At 34.8% G+C, this 14,027-nt stretch overlaps 1 protein-coding gene across 7 annotated transcripts in view; it reads left to right on the top strand.

The window, feature by feature from the left end:
* EXOC6 (exocyst complex component 6) overlaps positions 1-14,027 on the top strand; it is a 93,991-nt gene that overhangs the window by 31,462 nt on the left and 48,502 nt on the right. For all 7 annotated transcript variants that reach the window (XM_065067275.1, XM_065067276.1, XM_065067271.1 and 4 more), the window contains 10 exons: positions 478-633; positions 1,627-1,695; positions 3,830-3,913; positions 4,007-4,053; positions 4,410-4,530; positions 6,380-6,451; positions 7,128-7,225; positions 8,386-8,491; positions 11,982-12,091; positions 13,160-13,271. In XM_065067275.1, coding sequence (XP_064923347.1) covers positions 478-633; positions 1,627-1,695; positions 3,830-3,913; positions 4,007-4,053; positions 4,410-4,530; positions 6,380-6,451; positions 7,128-7,225; positions 8,386-8,491; positions 11,982-12,091; positions 13,160-13,271 — 975 coding nt within the window. The remainder of the gene's footprint in view (positions 1-477; positions 634-1,626; positions 1,696-3,829; positions 3,914-4,006; positions 4,054-4,409; positions 4,531-6,379; positions 6,452-7,127; positions 7,226-8,385; positions 8,492-11,981; positions 12,092-13,159; positions 13,272-14,027) is intronic.

Raw genomic sequence — 14,027 nt, forward strand, 5'->3', positions numbered from 1 at the left:
TAAGGTTCTTGTAAAATGTGGCATTGATTTAATTGCAAGATTATGCTGTGCTACTGTGTTGCATTTCTTTCAATAGTAAGGCAATACAGTGTGTTTGGCTTCTACAGCTGACGGCTCACTGAGGCGTAACTGAACACAACAAACAAATATCTGGAAAGTGTGATAACTGTAGTTCATTTTAATATTGATTCTCTGCAATTTATGGTCAGGAAAAGTACAGGTTACTTCTTAAATTTTTCTACCTTTAAGATTGTATTCTGGGGATTAGAGAAAAATTATGCAGAAATTAGCTATTGAAATAATTTGCTGTCCCAAATTGAACAAGGAAGAAATCATTGGTGTAGGCAGAGAACACACATCTTGTAGTTATACTAATGTGTGTTCAATAGCACCACCTGTTTTTCATGTCATAACCTGTACTCATCAGTGATTAAATTTGCATTACATCCTTCTTTATTCGTACTACTTTTAAAACAGGCGCAGCAGCAGAAAACCTTTAGTGCACCTCTTCAGAAGCAGAATAATGTAAACTGTGGTCGGAATATGTGTTTAGGTAGAAGCAGGATTTTGGAATCCAAGAATGAAATTACATTGAAGCGAACATTTGAAGAAGATGATGAACATGAAGAAGAGGTAACATTATACTAAATCAGTACATCTTATTTAAAGTGAATTTCGTAGGTTTATTGAACAAAACTTGCAGGATGCTGTCTGTAGATGGTCAATGTTAGTTAGAAAGGACCAGAGAACACCTTCAAGGGACACCAGTCCAGATCAGCATTTTAGGAGGAAAAATAGTGCCAAAATATTAGTTGTATTAACTCTAGCTTTAGCATCAATTGGATAGAACTTGTAATTATTCTGGAGTTCAGTTGCAATTTGTGTTATACAGTACCTACCCACTGTAAATGATACGTGGCCTACTGGAGTATTCTGCTATTGCTAAAGCCAGCATTTCTGTGTTGAGGACTTCAGCTTGTGTTAGAACTCTTTCAGCTACCAAATACTCAGTATTCATAAATTCAATAAAATAGCAAGTATTGAGACCTTTAAAATCAGGTATTCTGAAAACACAGTGAAAGGAATCTGGTATTGTAACACAAATAAAATCTAGCACTGTAATACAAAGGCAGGGAGAATTGAGCAATTAATTTGCTCTTTTGTGATAGAACCCATCCATTTTTGGGTCCTGAAATTAATGGCAAAAAGACTGACACAGTTACTCTTCAAGTCATTAAAACAAACTCCTGCTGCTTTGTATGAGAACAGTAGTTTTCGTAAGCTGTAAAACCTGTCAACAGAGTTGGCTTTCACTGGTCCCAATTTGGTCGTGTTTTTGTATTCAACCCCAATGTATTTCCAGCTTCATCTGAACTTTAGATTCATCAGTCTACTAACTTTACACTTTACTAAACTACTAATTGTTCCCTAAATCTCCAAATTTTAAAGAAATTAAGTTGTAAAATTAAGGGCACTAAACCAGAATTTTAAAGAGATATTTCCTTACCAGTAAGGTGTCTTGGGAAGTGTTTATTAAGTGGACAAGTTCTGTTGGTAATGTATCACATTTTGCAGATTATATGCTTTTTATAGTTTATATACTTCTCTTTTCCTTTGCTTCTTCAGGTTTTAACTGCTCAAGATCTTGTAGACTTTTCCCCAGTCTATAGGTGCTTGCACATCTACTCAGTTTTGGTATGTATTAAGGTCACTTCAAAAGGTATTTTACTTTTTGAAGCTGAATGTTCATTTTTGTAGTTTTCATATTTTAATAGGTCCCAAAAAACGTATTGCTTTTAGTAGTGGTAGTTCTGGATGAACCAGCTGAGGTGGGTTGAATATAGACACTCAGGGCATGACTGTATGTTTTATTATATATGCACAGTAAAGGATACACAGCAAGACATTAATGAAAAAAGTGTTCTTAAGAATACACATAAAATATGTATGTCTGCCTCAGTAGTGGTGTCAGCACTTTTGCAGTTCCACCAAGTGTTCCAAGGTATACAGATGTTTGGGGGGAAATGATCAGTATTACAATAGATGGGAATATTCAGTCTGCAAAATAGCAAGCGAAAACTGGAGGTTGTGACAGGCTGTGCTCAGGCAGATTAAATTGAATTCAGTGACAGAGACACAAATAGCTCAGTTTAGCTGCTATAAAAGAATTAGAACAAGCTAACAAGGATGAAAACTTTTGGGGGAAACCTTGGTAACAAATTATTTATTATTTTCTCACTTTCCTGCGTCTCAGTTACTTCTGAAGCCAAATTACTTACAGAATAAGGATCGGTGCATATCGATTAAGTAACTTTTAAGTGTTGCTAATCCTACAGTCTCTGCTACTCCTGGCTTCAAGCACTGAGGCTGGGTTATCTTCTTTCTATGGAACACTTGTAGCATGTAACATGGAAGCTTATCTGTTGAAATAACATTTAAAGTATTATCTCACTGTTACTTTTTTTTTGTTGTTAAGAAGAAGAAATCCAAACACAAACATCAATAATCTCAGTGAAATAACAGGAAGGAGAGAAATACAGGCTGCCAGAACTATTAAAAAAAAATGGACTGTTTATTTTTACAGAGGAAAAAAGTGTGAAATAACATATAAAAATAATGTGTAAAGTTAAAGGCACCAACTGACAACATCTGCTTGTTTTTCCTTTAGTGTAATAAAATAACAGGAATAAAATTAATACGTGACATTTAATGTGATTACGTTTTTCACTTTGACAAGGATGCTGATGTTTGATCCTTGATCCAAGGAGATGCCCTTTGGGTTTGCACAGAAAGTTTGCCAGCTACCAGATTTACCGAGGACAGAAAACAACTTGAAGTGCTCTCTGATATCAAAGGTCCTTAGCCCCTTAGAAAAAAAGGATTGTTGATATCTTCAGAATAGGGCTTCTGTCTTTCCTGCCAGCATCACCTAATATGATATGATAGTACACTGTGTAAAGTTCTGCTGCAACAGGAAGGGTTCTGGTAAATTTGCATCTCAGTTTCAAGTCGGGTTTATTTGTTGTTTTTAAGCCAAGTCTCTTTTTTACTTTTCGATTTTGTTAGATTAGCACTGTTTCTAAAAATGACACAATGTTCATTATGACCTTAAAATACTAAGTTTACATTTTCTTCAATCTTATAAAGGAGTTAGGTGGGTAATCCTGTTTTAGTAATATATAATCTCTCTTATAATTTGATACAAAGATTTTTGGAAGCCCAAATAATGGAATTCTAAATAGCACTGGCATAATAAAAGGCTCATGAAGTAAAAACAAACCTCAAAAATGCTAAGCTGCTTTATTTTGCTTGCATACAAATTACATTGCATTCAGTTTTTTGGTTTGGTTTGTTTTTTTTCTCAGACATAGCTAATGCAGGCAGTGTTAAGATGTATCCAATATTTGCAGAAACGTTCTTGTGACTTAACTGTACCATGCAGTTAGTTTCTTGAATAACCTAGAGAAACATTTTAGGGGACAATGAATTTCAGCAAAGTAACGAGTAATATGTCTTGTCTATAAATATTAACATACTCTGAAAGCTGTAGTTTAAAAACATGAATATTGCTTAAAATGCATAATATGGTTTGACAAAATGTAGGCATATAGGCAACATTTTTATTTACAGTACATTCTGTGGGCTACTTAAAGATATAATTTCTGCATATTTGGTGCATGCAAAACTTTGCTGGTGTCAGCTGGAGGTCTTTGTGTGAAATAAATGAAAAATGTGTGCCTTAGTTTAAGAAAATTCTACCTTTAGTTTAAGAAGTGCCTTTTTCATACTGTGACAATGTTCTCGTTCTAACTACTTTTTCTTCTTTTAGGGTGATGGAGAAATATTTGAGAATTACTACAGAAAACAAAGAAGGAAACAAGCAAGATTAGTTCTGCAGCCACAGTCAAGCATGGTAACCAATACATTTGTTTTTGCATTTACCTGGGTTGTACTTGACACTTAGTGGTATTTTTATTCCTAAACTTGTTTTCTTTTTCACTGAAAGCACGAAACAGTAGAAGGCTATAGAAGATACTTCAGTCAGATTGTAGGGTAAGTTTTCTAAATGAAGATTTATTTCACTTTTACTATATTGATTCTTAATTCACCCTCTGTTCTCCCATTGTCCAAAAACTTTCTTCTGCACAAATTGTGTGGGTGGTTGTTGCTGGATTTTGTTGTTGTTGGGTGGTTGTTGCTTTGAGTGGGGAAGAGCATCCAGATTGTATCAGGACCCTCCAGCAGCCTGGGCTCCAGCTGGAATGAAACAAACTTTTCGCATTTTGACTTCATGCTGGGCAAGGCAGGACACTAAAGCTACCAAAGGGTTTGACTACGTGTTTGTGCAAAATGGTAGAATTTGCTCTACTAGAAAACAACTTAATAATTTAAGCATTATTTTGTTTTAGTTTCTTTGTAGTAGAAGACCACATTTTACATGTAACCCAGGGACTGGTAACTAGAACATACACTGATGAACTCTGGAACATGGCCCTTTCCAAGATCATTGCTGTTCTTAGAACACATTCAGTAAGTGAGAACTCTTATCAGTGCTGCAGTTTAAATTGTCTTACATCAGAACTCTGCATATTTAAAGCTGGGATAGTAACAAAGTGAAAAATTACACCTCTCTCATGTTTTCTTTTCCTGGTGATTAAAAATTGCTCAGATTTGGGAGGGAGCCTGCCAAGCTTTTGTTTTACCCAACAGTATCAGGCTGTGATCCACAGCCATGGGCTATTTGCATAATCCTCCACTGATTTACAACTCACTGGGTCTTCCAAACCTTCTCTTAGTCCAGCAGTTTAGAATATGCAGAGTTAATCTGCTGTTATTATTGCAATCCTTCCTCATTAGTCTCAACTGACCTCTTCATTAGATCAGATTGAATAGTTCAGCACTGAAAACACCACCAGGAAATAGTTCCTAATTATCATTCCAAATGCTGTGTTTCCAAAATAAACTCCACCAGGAAAACCCTTGGAGCTATCTCTTCAGTGCTATAGTAGTAATACGTTTATGTTGAAATAAAGGTATTAGAAAGATCTTCACAGGTGTTAGATTATAATTCTGCATCAGCTGAGTATTTCAGTACATTTGAAGTGTGTCTTCTAAAGTTCCATTTCTATCTGAGCTCCCATGATGCTGAATAACTGCTATTTCTTATTCCTCTGTGGAAACCAATGGAATACAGTGTTCACTCAGACTGACCGATAGTAAATTGCTTCAGAGTTTACTATTGGTATAACTTTTACTATCAGAAAAAATACGAGAGTTTTATCTATCTCAGTTCCTCTTTACAATGTTATTTTTATTACAGTTGGCCTCTAATTCAAGGAATATTTTACATTTCACATATACTGAGGAAAATGAGGAAAAAGTTCAGATTGCAACGATAGTTTTATCATAGGACCTTTACTGATCCGTGGTACATGAGATGTTCTCATACTTTTAAATTCATTTCAGAAGATTGGGATAAATTGAGATATATTCAGTGTTTTTTAAGCTAAATACTTCACAAGTTAATTGGTTGTGTATGGATTTATACACCATGTAAGAATATAGTGATTTAAGGAGTGAAAGTACTGTAGTCTCTAAAGAGCTCTACAGTGTCTTGTCATGTTGATCACTATTTTTTCTCAAAATGCATAACTCCCATCAAAACTGGTTCTGTCACAATCTCTTTCTAAAGTCATCTTAGTACAGACTATTCTTTAGTTAAGTGTATGTTGTCTTCTGAGGTATTGTAAAGCAAACCCTTACTTTATTAAAGTATGCTAAGAGCAAAAAATTGAAAAAAAAAGAGTTGAAACAGGCATTTATAGTCTCTAACCAACACTATATTCTCATACTGCTTTAAATGATTTCAATATAAATATCTTTTTACTTTATTCGGTATTGCAAATACTGAAGCTGAGGTGAAAGCATTAGTTGTAAGACTCCACACTTCTTAACTTAATGTCTTGTCTTTTTGCCATAAAATTTGTAATTTGAACTTATTTAGAAAGTATTTTATAGTGTTTTCCACACACAGCTGGCAAACTGTCAGAGGTGGCACAGTTCACACTAGTTAGTGTTCCAAACAATGGCTGTGGAAACCTCTCTGATGTTGATTTAGCAAAGCATTTTGATGTGTGCCTATATTCCACTGAAATTAATGTCGTTTGCTGGCTTTGAATCTCAGTACAACACACTGATATGGTTTGACTCTCATATTTTAGTTTACTTTTGATTTACTTTTTCTGAGCTTTTATTGATAGCCAGTCCATCATGTAAAGTGATAAGGCTGGAGAGCTTAACTTTCTGTATCAATATTCTTTGAAAATATATGTCCCATACTTTAAATCCTTTTAACAAAACCAGAATTTCTCAATTTCAGTCATATTGCAGTGATCCTGACCTTGTTCTGGAACTGAAGAATCTTATTGTAGTATTTGCTGATACTTTGCAGGTATGTATTGTAGCAGGTACACATTATATTAGTAGTTTAACTGAATTTCCTAGAGTCAATTTTTTCCTCTAGGTAAGTGCAATGCTTTGGATTTCCCTGATGTCATGTATATGAATCAAGAACAAAACTACAGAGTAATATTTTTTAAATATATGTATTTCTCACCTTGGTTCCTCTTTTTCAGTATTACCAACCTAATTATGCATTCTGGGATATCCAGCTAGCATCCACTTATTCATATCTATGCAAAATTAATGTTACCGTTGTAATTTGTATGTGTTTTTGTCTTTTGTAAATGCTTTACTTCTGATCTTAAGAAGAACAGCATTCCAGTTATCATTAGCTCTCTAGCTGAAAAACCAAATGAACATCATAGGCAAGTATTCTTGCAATGTGTAACAGACTGATAAAAAAGATTAGTTGTATGCATAAATAGCAAGTTAAAATGCTACATAGAAATAGGACAAATTTCTGCCCAAAACCCAAAAGCATAGTATTAAGTATTGGGTAAAAATTTGATATATAATCTTCTAAGTGCAGTGGTGTGTTTAGAGTACAATAATTTTTTTTATAGATGTGACAAGATTCAAAAAGTCTCATCTCAGAGTCCTGAAGTGTTGTGATAGGAATTGAGTGTGTTCTTGAATTACCCACTCTTTTCATTTTTATGCCTTAGGGTTATGGTTTTCCTGTGAATCGACTATTTGATCTTTTATTTGAGATTAGAGACCAGTACAATGAAACACTTCTTAAAAAGTGGTCTGGATTGTTCAGGTTAGTATTTCAAAATAATTATATTTGTATTGTATCTGGGTTTTTTTCTTGAAGGTTTTTTTTTTTTTAAATAGAGTTGTAATTTTGGAATAATTGATTAACACAATCTGTATCTGAATTTCAGATTGGGTAGCACCAAGGCATTCATCACATGTAACTAATATTCAGGGGAAGAGCCATTGAGGACAACTTCTGTAGTTAACGGAGAGAAGGAAGGTCTCCAAAGAGACATTATTCAAGAAACATGCAGGAGAGAGATGCCTGTTTTTTTTTCATTAGGAACCTAATTGCTCTAGGCAATTGCAGTAGGGCATTACGTTCCTAATTTGGGTTATCTTAATGTTTACAGTTAGCTGATCTGTGTATCTCCCTGACAGACTACTGACATTGCCAGTGCATCTTCATGTGTTTTTTAATGTAGGTTGGTTTCTGCCTATTCCTTGGAATAATTTGATTGTGTAGATTGTAATCCCAGGAACAGGGCAGCTTGGGATAGTACTCCAAAGCCTGTTTGCAGCTGGAGCATGATAGCTAAATGTGTAGGCATTGTTTACCATAAAAAAAGTTACACTGTATTATGGAAAACCTTAAAAATAAGGTGACCAGTTAAGTCTAGTGTCTAAGGTTCTAATACTCTCTGGACTCCTACTATGGTCAATGGAGTAGTAGAGAAGTCCAGAAGGTACTTAAATAAAGCTGTAGCCACGTGCCTAGTTGAAGTTCTCAGAGAACTCCACTGACTACATGTAGCTGTGGTACCTCAGGGAAACACTGAATATTTGCTTCAGTGCAGGCAAAGTATAGGCTGCCATAATTCATGTGGTAATTAACAAGTATCTCATTATGGTTTACTCCAGAGTAGACTAGTTCAGCTAAAGTTCCTTTGATGTATTATGCTTTGAGTCATACATATTAAAATGCTTTCAGCTATTTGTTCTCTGTGATTAGACAGGGTATAAGTAGTTGGCATATACTTTCAAATTAGTCTAAAAATAGCTTGGATGTCTGAAATTGTAATGGTTGTAGCTCATAACTTTTTGAAGCTGCACACGCAAGTGTGGTAGTAAAATTCATATTCATGTACATGTTTTCACACTGGAAAATACTGTAAATAAATTACATGTACTAATTATTTTTCACTTTACTGACTAATGCGCCAGGGATATTTTTGAAGCAGACAACTACAGCCCTATTCCTGTAGGAAACGAAGAGGAATACAAAACGGTTATAAGCAAATTTCCTTTTCAAGATCCTGAATTTGATAAGGTAAGGAGAAGTTTTATGTAATTAAAGTTTGCCGAAATCCAGTTAAGGACAGTTGATACAGTCATGATTTTTATAATTAAAAAGTAATTAAAATTTGAAAAGCTAGGTAGATTAAGAGGCTAAATTACCACCTTTGTGTGTAATTATCCAGTCATAAATAAATGTGAAAATTAAAGCTTTAGTCATCTGCACTGATGTTTGAGTGAATAATGAAACCCATTATTTTGTAAACAAATTAATAATACACTTTAATTGATACAGTCTTTATGTAATTATAATACAGTCTGCCTTTAATTAGTTAATTTTTGTTGCAACTCATTTGGTTTAGTAACTCGCAGTGTATTATATGCTGTAGTAGTGCACAAATACATGTAAAACACAGATCTGTTAGAAACAGCAACTTTTGTATTTCATTTTTAAAATTAGTTATTTGTGCTTGAGCACATGTGGTAAAATAAACGTGAAGGGACTGTAAATAATTCTGCCATACTAACATTCCAATAGGCTAATCTTTAATATCCTTAGCCATTCTTTCACTACAAACACCTTTCACAGGAAGGTCATTAATATGTTCTGCTGTTCAAATACGGTTTTGGTAATAGCAGTGAAGAAATAACATGCCCATGATGGAATCTGTAGAGGTGAACTGAATCTAAGAACCACAAGGCAGTAGAAGTACCCGCTGCGGAGGGAAGCAGGTTTATACATGATCTGTCATTACAGATATCTGCAAAAGTAAAAAGATACTCTGATTCTGTGATTCAGCAGGGATTTACCAGGCAAATGTAACAGCTGCTGTTAATACAGTATTGCAGTGACAATGAAAACCAAAGGTGGGTTTTATGCTGATTTTTGAATAAGACTCCAGAGTGCTTGCTGGGTGCTTTCCTACATCCAATTCATTTACTTAGCATTATAATACTCAAATAAGATAAAGAGAATGGAAATCTCTTACAGCGTTGGAAGTATAGCACACCCTGGATACAATTTAGCATGACATATTTTACTAATAAATTGCAGAGATTTTTAACTTGCACTAAATAATTTTATCTGCTAGCCTCACTCTGTCTGATTGAATTGGCATGTGTGTGTGGACGTTACTTGTGTAGGCATGTGTAGTTACACATACGTATGTTTAATGCAAAGCTTTGGCTCTAATTTCACCAGAAGGAAAATGTGTTCTCTGTACCCAACAATTTTCATTTTGGTTTATGACACAGAGGGGGATTTCTATTTCATAGTGAGCAACACTTTTTGTATATATTTTATGGGCAGAATCTCACTGATTTTTAGTTTTTGGACTGGTGAGCTTGAGAGTAAAGCTGGGAATCAGGTTGGATTCTGTTCCCAACTCTATCATTGACCAGCTGCGTGGTGCTGGTTAGGTCATTTCACGTCTCTCTGTTCCTGTTAATTAATCTGTAAAATTGAGCTAACTTCTTTTACATATCTCTGATTAGAGCTTTGAAACCTGTATGTAAAGCAGAAGGATGTAATTAGAAATAAGGCAGTCTGAGCTATTTTTCTTAGGTCCTGGCAATTTTTGAAACAGTTTAATTGACTTAAACCGAATTTAGCAAAGAGGCAGGTCTCCCAAAGGTAACTGAGGTCTTCAAAGTTTTGTCAACTAGTCTGTGGGGTAGAGGAGAAAGACTCATTAAGTGTATCTGCTGAAAGAAAGACCGCAGTGTTACCTTATGTGGTATTGATAGCAGGGAATCCACGTGGATGGGAAACTTTATAAATGCTCCCAAACCACTTCTATTGGTTGCTGTTTATAATCTCATCGAGTTCCCTTCTCTGTTCTTGCCTTGGTCTGTAAGGCACTAGGAGATCCTATTGGGTGGGTTAATTTAAATTTATTTTTTTTTTAAAAAGAACAGATGTGTAAGTTCAGGTTAGTCATAAAAAGGAGCCTGTAAGAGAGGAAGAGACACCCCAGAGGCCTAACTTCATTTGATACATCTCTGATCAAGGGAAATTTCACCTTTGAAAATGTCCAATTCTCTCCATTTAGTATAAAAAGATATGAATGTGAGTGTTTCATTTTTAACTGTAGATTAGGATGAATCACCCTCACATTTGACAGGTAAGTTTATCATAGGAGTTGCAGCACATTATGCAGAATTATGCCCAGAACCTACTAGATCTTTAATATAGCAAATCCAATCTGTCTGGACAAAATAGTCTTGTCTGCACTCTGGTGTTTAGATTGAATGTGCCAAACCATCATGGTTTGATTATATCATCTTTCTGTATTCAGAAGTGAAACAGCTGGCTTACATCTCTGTTGTTTTGTGTTGTTTTTATCTTGCCGCCTACTCGAATAAGCAGACAAGCAGTGTTGTGTCTTCCTGTACTGGCCAAACACTGTAGAGGATAAAGAATTGCATCTCTTAGACCGTTGAATATCTGAAGGTTGAGACTCAAGCCCTGCTGACAAACTATTGTAATGATCTGAAATAGTTGTATGTAATAGCACTTGTTTTATCTGTAAAAATTAATTGCTTAAATCAGATGAACATATATTTGAAGTAAATTTTATTGTTAAAGAAGTGTTTGCTGGCCCTGTTCAATGACATGAAAGTCTGGCACTTACACCACATAATTGTCGCACTACCTGATGTTAAATAAAGAAGTAGGATTAGGAGAATGTCAAGTTAATCTGTCTTGTTTTTTTAATACACGAATGTTAAGCTGCTGTTGATTAATGCTTTTTTTAAAGGAAATTGAATTCTTCAGGGATGATACCAGTTGTTAATTATTTTTCTCATGCACCAGTCATGGATTAAACAGAAAATCTGTTGTTTGGCAGATTTCAAAAATCACGTATTCAATGTGGAACTATTTGGTCTGTGTAGATTTAGTTGAGTGTATTTCTTTTTGTCCTCCTAAACACAACACTGGTTTAAAAACTGAAGTAAGAAGGATGATTTTATTCTTACAGACTACTAATATTTCCCACATGTTAATCCAGATTGTTGGAATTAATTCCAACTGCTTTGCTGTTGTGAGCTGTTGAGAGAAGTAAATACATGATAGTAAATGTACATGCCTAAACATACTCAGGATGTTTGAAAATCCCAGATGTACTGAATATGTCACACCCTTTTTTTTCTTTTACTGCTGTCTTTGGCAAAAAAAATTGCATTTTTTAACTTCTCATCCCACTTAGATCTGTCTTGTTCATCCTGATTAGAAGTGGCTTGAGACCTGTTACTGTGTTTGTAAATTGCTTTCTACAGAGGGATCTTAGATTACATAAATTCTCCAAATTTTATTGGAACTTAAATAAGTGATAAAGTTCTATTTTGCTTATAAGCTGTTGAAACAGATGTATAAGTCAGCCAAATGCATACCACTGTATGTGATGAAAACCAGAAAAGCTTAAGTCAGATGGAAGTATTGATAACATTAAGTGGCTTTCTAATTGTTGCATTTAATACCAAGTGTTTCGAGTGTATGATAGTGTTATTTTTTCTTTTCACAGCAATCCTTTCCGAAAAAGCTTCCAATGTCTCAATCAGTGCCTCAGATTTATATCCAGGTTAAGGAATTTATTTATGCAAGCCTTAAGTTTTCAGAGTCACTTCACCGCAGGTAAGCTTAAAGTATCAGGAATGTGACTATCAAGGTAGCCTATAACTTCCAGGTGATCTAAGAATATATATTAAATTGAAAATATATTTTCTTGTGTACTTGCTAGCTGTGCTTGTTTCATAGTTTACATACATAACCATAATTTACACACATAATTCTTTATATTTATTCTATGATTCCCAGTGAAATACCATATATTTCATATGTGTGTATATATATTCTATACAAGATGTGTATTGCATAGGAGGTAGCTTGGTGAAGGGGAAGACAGCTTGGCATGTTAAGCAGTCTAAAACACTGCTGGGTTTTTTTAACCGGTATTGACTGGTTTGAATATAGATTTTATTTATTTAACAAAACATGAAAGATTTGGAAAATGTATTTTGGTATTGACCATTTTAGAAATAATCGTGTAGCATCCCTGATTAATTGAAACGGTCTTTCCCTTCTCAGTGCTCTGAGTTTCCTTAACAATGATTTCTCCTGCAAATGTGCTGCCTGCATGCTCATTCCCTCTTCCATCCCACCTTTTTCTGATGGAAAACGTCACAGTTCTTCCATTTCATTTCCTCTTGTGGCCTACAAAAGCTTGGTTGTAATTACAGAAAATAAGAATCATAGATCTGAAATTTGGAAGGTATTCCTGGCTGGTCACCCACTTCTGCACTGTTAGAGATGTAAATGACTCGCTTTCACACATTCTTAATTGATACTGTTTATAATTTACACGTACTAATGAGCACATGTTGACCTCGTCAGTAACTCATTAAAACCCACAAATTACTCTTTCCAAACTGCTGTGTCAATAAGCATGTCTGAAATCTAAAAATAACAGGTTTTGCTTCAGTGTTGAAAGTCAGTTAACAGATAATTTACTAAATGAAAGAGGTGTTCTGTGTGTTAGAACACGGAACACTTGTAGCAACCAGAAATTAAATGCACATTCTTAATTGCAGTTCTTAACATGGTAAGTTCCCTTTGCAGGGAAAAAATAAAAATATTAAATATTAAGTATTATTGCTGAAGTATTGTCATGTACAGCATAGTTATACAAATATTTCTTTTCAGCTCAACAGAAATAGATGATATGCTCAGAAAATCTACAAATTTGCTGCTTACAAGAACGCTAAGTAGTTGTTTACAGAACCTAATTAAAAAACCTCATATAGGTTTAACAGAGGTAAGTTTTAAAACATATACTCAAAACTGTGTTTTTTAGGACAATTAGGGCTAAAACTATTCTTGTAAATGTAGATTTATGTAAGAAAAACAAGTGGTGCTTGCTTTAAGATTGAAAAATTAAAGTGGTGCAAGATGAAGCATAAAAAAGCATCAATATCTGTTACATAAATACTACAATACAGTGTTGGGAGTAGTTGGAAGTGTGTTTACACAGTGACGCCTTTTGAGAGAGAGATGACAATGAGAGAGTTCTGTCTCCTGTGTGATAAACAGAGATTTGCAAGAAATAAGCCGAAGACTCCTATTTCTTTGTTTGCATACAGAGCGTGGTTCCTGTGTTCTGCCTCTGTCTAGCAGTTAGTAGCACATTGTTGAGGTTTTTTACTTCCCATTAAAAACAACAAAAAAAGGGAGAAAAAAAAAGTCGGGGAGGGGAGAGAAAATCTCTCACACATGAACTGTGGAAAGTTTCAGAGTAAACCTACCAGATCAAGAAATCTAATATTTCAAGTTCACACTAACACATGGAACTTTTTCTATAGTAATTGAAATTAAAATATTCTAGTAGGTTTGTGCATGTTGTTTCTTCATCAGGACTCTTGGTTTAGTTTGTTTATTGGAAAGAAGGAGACGCGGTGAGACAGCGAGTCAGTCTGAACATTCAGTGCAGGGACAGGCAGTGTTGGCAGACAGCGGATACTGACTGAAACATGCTGAGAAGGACTTAGGCCGTTGCTGGTAGAGTAGTGTTATG

The sequence above is a fragment of the Columba livia genome, chromosome 6, assembly GCF_036013475.1.
Source record: "Columba livia isolate bColLiv1 breed racing homer chromosome 6, bColLiv1.pat.W.v2, whole genome shotgun sequence".
In the NCBI taxonomy this organism is placed as follows: domain Eukaryota; kingdom Metazoa; phylum Chordata; class Aves; order Columbiformes; family Columbidae; genus Columba; species Columba livia.